The 11,547-nt window shown below is 42.7% G+C and overlaps 1 protein-coding gene across 3 annotated transcripts in view; it reads left to right on the top strand.

Moving 5' to 3' along the window:
- Positions 1-872: 872 nt before the first annotated feature.
- RASA1 (RAS p21 protein activator 1) overlaps positions 873-11,547 on the top strand; it is a 125,576-nt gene continuing 114,901 nt past the window's right edge. For 2 of the 3 annotated variants that reach the window (XM_033179198.1, XM_033179199.1), the window contains exon 1: positions 873-2,075. In XM_033179198.1, coding sequence (XP_033035089.1) covers positions 1,537-2,075 — 539 coding nt within the window. In that variant the 5' untranslated portion in view covers positions 873-1,536. The remainder of the gene's footprint in view (positions 2,076-11,547) is intronic. The other variant, XM_033179197.1, reaches the window with a different exon arrangement.

Here is an 11,547-nt window from a genome sequence, read left to right as displayed (position 1 = left end):
ATTTTAGTGTAAAAGACAAAATAACACCCTTCTCCTTAATTGTATGAGTTTTCAGTTTATTGCTACTTTAGAAACGATATATAATTGTAACTGGCATTCTGGGACATTCTTGACATTTGACTTGTTGAAGGTGCTTGCATTGTGGATCACACCCTGCAGTCTTTTGCACACAAACGAGGACAAAAGTGCATTGATTAGTGTTTTCTGTGGCACCCCCTCCTCTTCATCAGTATCCAACAGACTTATAATAGCATAGGTAAGTATATGAGACAGTTGATAAAGAAAAACGTATGTAAATACTGGTAGAAATCTTACTTCATAACCACTATTTCTACCCAAATTCCCCACCCTTCTCATATGGTGCCCTTTATTTCGTTTTGGAGTTTCAGAATCTATTTTATCTGTGTGTGTGTGAGATAGTCATGGTGATTTACAGCATGCAACGAAAAAGAAAACATTCAGTACTGCCCCGATCTTCCAAGCTACCTGACTCCTGCCTGGCTTCTGCGCTGCTGGCTAAGGCTGTTTCTTCCACCGGTCAGGAAGTACGGAACTAGTTTCTAGGCATTTTCCTTTCCCTTTCCCCCTTCTTCCTCTCCACCGCCTCCCGGTCCCCCTCTCGTCTCTCCGGCTTTCACAGCGCCGAGCACCCGCGTGCTCAGGTACCCTTCCCTCTTCTCCCGCCCATCAAACAAAGCCCCGGGAGACGGCGCGCGCCGCCGGCCAAGCGAACAGGCGATGCGGCCGCGCCGCCGCACGCTGGGAACCAGAGGAGGACAGCAAGCGCGACCACGCACCGCGCGTCCCCGCCACTTCCTTCCCTCTGGACTCTTCCTTTTCCTCCAGGCTCGGCCCCCGCCCCCCGCTCCGGGAACGCGCCTGCGCATAAGCTGCCCTCTCCCTCCTCCGCCCTTCCTTCCCTCCGTCCCTCCTCCCCTGCCCCGCCTTCCTTTCTCTCTCTACGGTTTCAGTCACTGAGAGCTCCAGGTAGTGAGCAGTTCGGTCGATTTCCTTGTTACCCCGCCCCCCTTTCTCTTGTCCCCACCCCTCTCATCTGCCTGTTGGAGGATGAAGCGGCTGCAGTGGCCCCAGCCTCAGCAGCGGCACCGGCGGTGGCTGCGGTGTGGGTGGCCGGAACTGGGGTGGTGAAGAAGCGGTGGTGGCTCCTGAAGGAGCGATAGCCACCTCAGCCTCTTTCCCTGTGCTTCCTATCCTCTTTAGTGCAGCCAGGAAGTTTTCGCTTCTGTACATGTGTTTGTGTGCGTGAGTGTGGGTGTGTGCCGTGAGGTTTGGGTGGCGTTTGTGCAGGCGTTGGGTTTTTTGCCCACTTCGCTTCCCGTAACCCAGGCAGCTCCTGAGCCTGGGCTGTGGCCCTAGGAGGGGGCGCGGCGGCGGGCTTTCTCCTTTTGTTGTTGTTTCCTCCGCCTGGGGAGCTGAAGGGGAGACGCGTCTGGGTGGGGCGGCTCGGAGCCCGGGCCTGGTGGCCCCCGGGGCTCCCGGGCGGGCAGGGTAGGGCAGAGTAGAGCGGGCTTCAACATGATGGCGGCCGAGGCCGGCAGTGAGGAGGGCGGCCCGGTAACAGCCGGAGCTGGAGGAGGCGGCGCGGCAGCGGGCTCCAGTGCTTATCCCGCAGTGTGTCGGGTGAAGATACCCGCGGCCCTGCCTATGGCAGCTGCCCCCTATCCTGGGCTGGTGGAGACCGGAGTGGCTGGAACTCTGGGTGGCGGAGCCACTTTGGGGTCAGGGTTCCTAGGAGCCGGGTCTGTGACAGGGGAATTGGGGGGAGCCGGACTGACAGGGGGAGGTACTGCTGCTGGCGTGGCTGGTGCTGCTGCTGGCGTGGCCGGTGCTGCTGTCGCTGGACCTAGTGGAGACATGGCTCTCACCAAGCTGCCCACTTCGTTGCCTGCTGAGACTCTCGGGCCAGGCGGCGGTTTTCCCCCTCTGCCCCCTCCCCCTTACCTGCCCCCTTTGGGGGCGGGCCTGGGGACAGTGGACGAAGGTGACTCTCTGGATGGACCAGAATACGAGGAGGAAGAGGTGGCCATACCATTGACCGCTCCTCCAACTAACCAGTAAGTTAAGACTGCTGTTCAGGAATTTGGGCAGCTGGCTCCAGAAAAGAAGTGGAAATGGGGTAAACCATACTTTGTCTTTTTCATCTGTGATTTGTTTAGGAAAAGTTTTTGAAGTTTCAGGTTTCTTGAGTAGGAATTTAATTTGATCACTTATCTTCCTTACAGGCATACTACCTGGCGTCTTCCTACATTTATTGCTCTTCTGGGAAGGTGTAAAGTCTTTAAGATGGAAAGCATGAGAAAATGTGTATCTAATGAGAACCGGATATGGTTCTGTCCCTTCCAAGTTGAGGTGGTGTCCCAGGATTTAGTCAAACTGCGGCTACCAAGGCAGTCATAGTGTATATTAACCTGTGTGTGTTACTTGATAAAGCTAGGTGATTAGTGAGAAACTTTGAATACAAGTATTTAAACGAGTATTGTATTAATGATTTGAAAAATATATTGGTTAGAATGTTTTTATTTCAGTGCACATCCCAGCTTCTGATTAGAGAAAGCATAGTGATGTTTAGAAGAGTCTGTGGGTCACTTAATAAGAACTTGGGTCAGAGAGAAAGGAAAGGAATACTGTGAATTATAGGTGTGATTAAGAGCCTGTATTCCAACAATGTATCTTCTTCCTTAGGCTTCCCACTTAGCTTTTATAGTGGAGACATTGGAAGTACAACAGTGAGGCAAAACAAAATTAACAGAGCTTCCCTTAAACATTTTTTGTTGGTGTCCAATATAGTATTCTATTTGAAAATTAAGTAGAATATACAGGACAATGACTTTTTTTTAATGTAAGTGAATACCTCCTCACTTGTCTTAATTGAACTTAGGTGTTTATAATAAAGGTGGACCTTGATGAAAATGTTGCGATGGGAAGTGGTATTAGGCAAAACTTGTTACAGATTTCTCATATAACTCTTAATTGACCCTTAGAATTTTAACATCCTTGGTGAGTATCAGGAAAGAAAGATTTGGTTCATATGTTGACAGTCATTCTGGACAAGTCAGAGGTTTTTTTTTCCTCTCCCCATTGCCCCCAAGAGATGGAGTCTTGCTCTGTTGCCCAGGCTGGAGTGTAGTGGCATGGTCTCGGCTCACTGCAACTTCTGCCTCCCGGATTCAAGAGATTCTGCTGCCTCAGCCTCCCTAGTAGCTGGGATTACAGGTGCATGCCACCATGCCTGGCTAATTTTTGTATTTTTAATAGAGATGAAGTTTTGCCATATGGCCAGACTGGTGTCTTAACTCCTCACCTCAGGTGGTCAGCCGGCCTCAGCCTCCTGAAGTGGTGGGATTACAGGTGTGAGCCACCGTGCCTGGCCTTTTTTTTTTTTTGGATAAGCTTCTTTGGAGCATTTAGAAAGGACTGAAACTAGGAAAAGATTCTGTTACCCTAATCCATTTTTGACTTAAGGCTACATCTTTTGATACTTAAAGTGGAAAAGTAAAGTTAGTCATATTTATGCCAGCCGTGTTATAGGGATATAGTATTCCACCTTTTATATTCCTCAATAAAGGGTTCAAGTCTTGCGTCAGAGTTTTGTTCAAATTTTATATGCCAACTTATTTCGTGTCATTGTAATGCAGACTCCCTGGGAGTGTTCAGGGAGTGTTAAAAATTCCAATTTTGCTGGGCGCGGTGGCTCACGCCTGTAATCCCAGCACTTCGGGAGGCCTAGGCGGGTGGATCACCCGAAGTTGGGAGTTTGAGACCAGCCTGACCAAGATGGAGAAACCTCCTCTCTACTAAAAATACAAAATTAGTCTGGTGTGGTGGCAGGCGTCTGTAATCCCAGCTTCTCAGGAGACTGAGAGAGGAGAATTGCTTGAACCCGGGAGGCGGAGGTTGCAGTGAGCCGAGACCATGCCATTGCACTCCAGCCTGGGCAATAAGAGCGTAACTCCGTCTCAAACAAACAAAACACCCACACACAGTATTACACCACTGCTTTTGAAAGAAAAAGTTCAATTTTTATTAAATGCTAACAGCATGCTTGGTACAGTGGTTATGAAAAACAGAATGCAACTTTTCATACTGAAAGAATCTAGTCTTATGCTAGTTTATAACTAAATTAGGTATATTTAGGATATTGTAGTTGAAAACTTTTTTTAATAGACTTCTTTTTTTTTTTTTTGAGATGGAGTTTCACTCTTTCGCCCAGGCTGGAGTGAAGTGGCCTGATCTCGGCTCACTGCAGCCTCCGCCCCACCCCTCCCCGCCTTCCGGTTCAAGCGATTCTCCAGCCTCTGCCTCCTGAGTACCTAGGATTACAGGTGCCCGCCACCAGACCTGACTGAGTTTTATATTTTTAGTGGAAACGGGGTTTTGCCATGTTGGCCAGGCTGGAGGCCAGGTCATCATCCGACCTCAGGTGATCCGCCTGCCTTCCAAAGTGCTGGGATTACAGGTGTGAGCCACCGTGCCTGGCCCAATAGACTGTTTTTTAGAGTAGTTTTAGGTTCACAGCAAAATTGAGGGGAAAATACAGGGTGTTCCCATTAAATTTTTAATAATAAACACGATTGGGCTGGGGGTGGTGACTCACGCCTGTAATCCCAGCAATTTGGGAGGCCAAGGTGAGTGGATCACTTGAGATCAGAGTTCAAGACCAGCCTGGCCAACATGGTGAAACCCCATCTCTGCTAAAAATACAAAAATTAGCTGGGCATGGTGGTGGGCGCCTGTAATCCCAGCTACTCGGGAGGCTGAGGCAGAATTGCTTGAACCAGGGAGGTGGCGGTTGCAGTGAGCTGAGATCCACCATTGCATTTTAGCCTGGGCAACAAGAGTGAAACTCTGTCTAAAAAAAAAAAAAAAAAACACGATGATTGAGTAGTTATGAAAAATTGTGAGAAATTCATTGTGTGAGATTTTCATCATTATTACATGTATTTGGAAATAAAAATTGTATGACCGTGTATGTGAAACTTGTTCATGTTCTAAAAAATACCATTTCTAGTATGTTTTTAAAATTTGCCACTGAGAAGTACAAATTTCCTTCTTATTTCATCTTAGATATCAACCCAGAGTCACTGGAGGCAATACAGTGTAGTGGTTAAGCGTGCAGATTCTGAAGTTAGACAAGATTTGGGCTGGAATCCTGACTCTGCCACTTACTAGCTGGGTATTCTTGGACAGGTCAGTTTCCCCATCTGTAAAATGGAGATAGGAATGGTACCTTCCTCAGAGGATTTTTTTTTTTTTTTTTTTAAGATTTAATGAATACCTTGATGTATTCAGCACAGTACTTGGACATAGGTAACTAAGGTAAATACATAGTCCTTTGTGCCCATAACCATAATATTTTACTGTCACTAAATTGTCTACTGATTCTTTTGGTTAGAGGGTCTCCCTTATTACATGATTATTTTAGAGAATGTTGTGAACTCCAAATCAAGCCTACCATGATTAATTATGTTAAGAATTTTATTTTAACTTTATAAGGGCTTCTAGCAGTAGGTTAAGCAATTTTAGAGGTGAAATTCAAGTGTTCTCTATAAATTCTTATTCCTGAATGTAGACATTCATATTTTTAAGTGGAAGGAAAAGCCTTAAAGAAATTTTGAAGTAATATTTATTTTTTGTAAAAGTATTGAAGAAATGTTGGACCAAATACTGACTGTGAGTAACTGGTCACCTTAGTTATGGATAGCATTATATTAAGGAGGTTTAGGTCACAGGATTGAGTCCACGAGTGGTTTGTTACTCGAGTGTTCCATGGTCAGGGTGTTAGTTCAACTTTGTTCCCAGTTAGTTTTGTGCTGTTGATCACAAAAGAGTCAAATGACAATGTGTAGGTAGAACAGTGCAAATAACTTAACACTATTAATTAGTATTTTGTACCTTGTTTGTCTGTGTACATGGCAAATTATTAGTCTCATTTTTATTACTGAGCATTTTCATTAGTTTGGTTGAGACTGGAAATGTTTATGTAATTTGTATTATTTGAATATTTTCTCTTTTGAAAGTTTTGAGAAATTTTAAAAAACTTACTATTTTTCTACTATAGAAGTTTCTATATCTAAAACTGTTAATAAATTTCTTTTTCAAGAGAGAGAAAAGGTTACATTAAAGCAGTTTTTCACTAGTACTTCATAATTTTTTGGAGTTTCTTTTCGTGGTTCTCAATTTTTGCTTCTGTGAGGCGAGGGGCGGTGGTGGTAAAGGAAGATTGTGTAGTGCACCATCAATTATATGTAGAGATTTTTAACTGTGAGTCTGCGGTAGCAAGTGGCCATTGGTGAGAATCCAACCCACAGATGTATACTGCTTGCTCTTAGGGTATTTGGAATATTTGATAATTGTCACCATTTAAGGATAGAGTTTTTTTGTTTGTTTTGTTTTTGAGATGGGGTCTTGCTCTGTTGCCCAGGCTGGTGTGCAGTGGTATGATCTTGGCTCACTGCAACCTCCGCTTCCTGGATTCAGGGGATTCTCCTGCCTCAGCCTCCCAAGAAGCTGGGGTTACAGGTACACACCACCATGCCCAGCTAATTTTTGTATTTTTAGTAGAGACGGGGTTTCACTCTTTTGGCCAGGCTGGTCTCGAACTCCTAACCTCAGGTGATCCGCCTGCGTTGGCCTCCCAAAGTGCTGGAATTACAGGCATGAGTCAACTCGTGGCCAATAGGAAGATTTCATATTTAAGAAGTCTCAACTTCTAGCATCTCTAGAAAACCCACAGGACTTGGCTGTACCTGGTGGCCATCCCTGCTTGAGACTAGATTGCCAGAGCTGAGTAACAGCTGACCCTTTTAGGTGGGTACTGAGGTCTCCATTTGCAGTCTCCACCAGGTCTGCTTTGCCTTTGCTATTGCAGTATTTGCCTGGCATCTGGCCTGGATCTTACCCTGAACCTAATATTCAAACTTCTCAAGCCTGAAACTTCAAGGAAAAGAAAATAAGGAATGTAAATAGTACCTTTCTTTTTTTAGAAAATCATTTTACTGTCTCTATAAAAATAAAATCATTCTTATTAAGTCAAATAATTGGTGAAGGTTAATGTTAGAACATGTAGCATTCATTAACTTTGTCACTGATTGCATTATACATGTGGATGAGCCATTGTTTCTTAATAAAAATGGGGGTGAGACTTGCTAAGATTAGTTATGGACAGTGATTGATGACTAGAACTCATTTTTTACTGTATTTGTATAAGTAGTAGAGAAATATAGTAGGTGCTTCAAGTGTTACAAGAGTAAAATGCCCCTTTTCTCAATGGGAGAAAAGGGAGTATTAGATCTGGTAGGAAATTAAGTAAACCAATTACTGTGATTCAGGCTAGGTTAAGATAAATATCATGAGTGAAGTATGGGCAAAGATCACGAGGGTTAAAAGAAAAAGAAATTTATGTTACTAAGATCAGTAAATTCTTTGAGGAAAAATAGCAGGTATGTTTTTCCTGTTACTTAATTTATTTTCTGAGCAAGAGGTTATTGGTTCTGAAGCTCTTTGCTTAATGATTCTATCAAAAGACACAATTATGAATTGGATGAGTGTAAACTTTTCACCCCTAAATTAGTGAAGAATCTGGTTAACAGAATTCTTAGTTACCTGTGGTCTGGACGGAACTTGACAGTGATGTCCCTAGTTACTGAAGTACAGAGCATAGTTGAATGCTAGAATTGGTATGGATCGTTGATTAGCCACTCTGGGGAAAACAGGCAAACATTATTGGCAAAGCTGAAAAGGACAACCATAAATTAGGAAGGGAAAAGGAAAAATGAAGAGTAGACTTTCTGGTTGCTTTACTTCTCTCTCTTTACTGGCCATTGGTGAAATGAACAGAGTCCCTTTAAGAACACTTAAGTATCCAAAAAAGTACCTTTTGGGGGAAGATTTTTTTATAGTGATTATTAACTGTAACAATGGTTACCACTGGCATTTTTTGTTTTTGTTGTTGCTTACTACCAAACAGGAACAGTTCTAATTGGTTTATTTGTATTGTTTTGGTTATCTGTTGCTGCATAATAAAGCACTCCAAAACATAGTGGCTAAAACAATTGTGTATCTGCTCTTGATTCTAAAATTTGTGTGTGGCTTTGTGGAGACTTCTCCACATGTGATCTGTTGGCTATAATGTCCACGGTGGCTTCTTAACTCATAAATCTAATGCCTTAGCTGGGATGGCTGGAGCAGCTGGTAGATAGCTGGACATTTCCCTCTCGCTTCCTCCCCATATTGCCTCTGCACTTGAAGAAGATTGGCCTTCTTCTTCTTCTTTTTTTTTTTTTTTTTCCTCGAGATGGAGTCTTGCCCTGTTGCCCAGGCTGGAGTGCAGTGATACGATCTCAGCTCCCTGCAACCTCTGCCTTCTGGGTTCAAGCGTTTCTCCTGTGTCAGCCTCCCGAGTAGCTGGCATTACAGGTGTGTGTCACCACGCCCAGCTAGTTTTTGTAGTTTTCGTAGAGATGGGGTTTCACCATGTTGGCCAGACAGGTCTCGAACTCCTGACCTCGTGATTCGCCACCTCAGCCTCCCAAAGTGCTGCGATTACAGGCATGAGCCATTGTGCCCGGCCAGCTTGGCCTTCTTCATAACATGGCAGCTATGGCAGTTCCATGAAAGACCTTTCCAAGCCCTAGTGTGCCGGTATTTATCAAGCCTCTGTGCTCCTCATGCTTGCTGATATTCCAATGGTGAGTGCTGGTCACATAACCCAGTGTGCATTAAGTATGGGAGGGGGACTATAAAAGGGCGTGGATACAGCAAGTTGAGCTTTCCTCAGGGCACTAAAATAATGGTATATCATGTGTATTACTTATTTACATGTAATACCAGATAATAGATTACTACTGGTGAGGGACAGGGTGGGAGATAGGGTAAATACTTACGAGTTCTTCCTTCAGGCCCGGCAACCTAAGTTGTCTTTCATTAATTGAGTCAGATTTCTCCACAATAGATGTTGCTTTTTGGCTACCATTATCTTAATTTTAAACCAAAAATACTGAATACAGATGTTGGTTATTGTTTGAATATGCAGGTATTTGTATGATAACTGTGTTACCTTGAAATCACTGGTAGTAAATTTCGGTTTTGTGCTATGTTAAAAATTGTTATTAGATACAACTTATTGATAACTATATATGTCTTGTTACATCTCTACAGGATTTAGGGTATGATGATTTTAGGTGTTTTAGTGGTTATTTGATTTAGTAAGTAATGAACAGTATGGGGGACAAAAAAAATATATAGTTCTACAGTCTAGTTGGAAGATGAGGCATTACTGATAGGGAAATAAGTAGTCTACAGATATGTTGTACAGGTAAATTTTTCAAATTCAGAGGGTAGTTACCAGAGAGTGAAAGAATCAAAGTAAATGAAAGATTGACACTGAAATTTCATACCATAATTCTCTTCGAGGAAATTTCAGTATCATTCTTTCTTTTAGGATTATTACAGAGAGAAAGTGTGATTAACTTTTGTAGTATTTGTGTTTCAAATTATAGTCAAATTGTTATGTGTAACATAGAGTTTTAGTTATAGAGGGAAGCTTCTCTGCTTAGATACAGAAGTAGCCTTAGGGAGAGTGACTTGCTTCACTCTACCCTACACCCTAGCTAAGTTCATATAACTAGGTAGTGGTAGAACTGGGACAGAATCCAATTCTCATAATTTTTCACATATATTTAGATTAGGGTAATATTTATAATTCATTTTGTTTTTAATTTTGGGGGGACTAGAAGCAAAGGCTCGGTGTTTACTAATCATTTGCTATATGTCAGGTACTTTACATAGATTATCTTATTTAATTCTTACAATGATATAGTGAGAATGGGCATCATCCTCATTGTTGAGAAAACTGAGTGATAGAGCTGAAATTTTAATGTAAATACTATGCTTTTTCTTTTGCCCCCTTCCATTACATAGAATGTACACACACATATGCACCCACATAAAACAACGTACTTCAAGGGCTGGCAGTAACTGACGTTTTGGACTTAATAGTTCCCCCTTGTCCCCCAGAGTCATAGGTTGAAGCCTTAACCACTAATGTAACTGTATTTGGAGATACAGCCTTTAAAAGAGGTAATTAAGGTTAAATGAGGTCATAAGGGTGGCTGGTGAATCCTATAGGACGGGTACCTTCATAAGAAGAGGTACCAGGAGTATGAGTGCATAGAGAAAAGGTCATGTGAAGACATGGTGAGGAGGCTTTCATTTGTCAGCTAAGGAGAGAGGCCTGACCAGAAACCAAGCTTGCCAGCACTTTGATAGTTCAATTTCCAGCATGCAGAACTGTGAAAAAATAATTTCTGTTGTTTAAGCCACCCAGACTGTGGTATTTCATTATGGCAGCCCAAACTGACTAATGCATGGGTAACTCTACATCTTTAAAAATGGATTTGGATTATTTTGGAGCAGATTAAATGCGTATCTGCTACTTGAGAAATAAGGTCCTCATTCTTTTAATTTCTTCCACTGTGGGAGAGAAAATCTTGCCTTACTTTACCTCTTTGTTAGCCAGTGACCTTTATCTTTTTTGGCTGTACCTCTGTTGAAAGACGGAAAGCATATTTAAATGCACGTCTGATTATTATAGTGTGGAAAGATCCTACACATGACCATGGTAGCCATGGAATATCCTATGGATAAGCTGTTACTCCAGCAAATTTTCTATATTCATTGTGTGTTCATTGTTGTAGCATTTTACTTTAAAAATTTCCTTTCTCTCATATATCTGTCTCAAGCTGAGGGAAAGACTTAGAGATCTCACTCACCTCTTTTAAGTGTTTTTTGTAGGGATAACTCACTAAACTGGGTTCATATTAGACACTTGTGTAATGATAGAACCATATCTCACCTATATTCTTTTCTATCTAAATATTGATTCATTTCTCTAATTTTTAAATCTTTTTATTTTGAGATAATTGTAGATTCATATGCAGTTTTAAGAAATAAGACAGATGGTCTGGACGCCGTGGTTCATGCCTGTAATCCCAGCACTTTGGGAGGCCGAGGCAGGTGGATCACAAAGTCAGGAGATCGAGACCATCCTGGCTAACACGGTGAAACCCCGTCTCTACTAAAAATGCAAAAAAAAAAAAAATAGCCAGGCGCGGTGGTGGGCGCCTGTAGTCCCAGCTACTCTGAGACTGAGGAGGCTGAGGCGGGAGAATGATGTGAACCTGGGAGGCGGAGCTTGCAGTGAGCCCAGATCGCGCCACTGCATTCCAGCCTGGGCGACAGAGCAGACTCCGTCTCAACAACAACAACAAAAAAATAAGACAGAGATGTACCCCTTCATCCATTTTACCTCAATGGTAACATCTTGCATAACTATAGTGCAGTATCACAACCAGGAAATCGACATTGCTGTAATCCAACTATTTTATCCACATTTCGCCAGTTTTACATACACTCATTTGTGTGTGTGCATGCATGGGTGTGTGATATATTTAGTATTTAGTTCTATGCAGTATTATAACATGTAAATTTGTATAATAATTACCATACTAGAGATACAGAACAGTTTCT

The sequence above is a fragment of the Trachypithecus francoisi genome, unplaced genomic scaffold, assembly GCF_009764315.1.
Source record: "Trachypithecus francoisi isolate TF-2019V2 unplaced genomic scaffold, Tfra_2.0 Lachesis_group2, whole genome shotgun sequence".
Taxonomy (NCBI): domain Eukaryota; kingdom Metazoa; phylum Chordata; class Mammalia; order Primates; family Cercopithecidae; genus Trachypithecus; species Trachypithecus francoisi.
The sequence above is the reverse complement of the archived record's forward strand: the minus strand, read 5'-3'. Positions and strand labels throughout refer to the sequence as shown.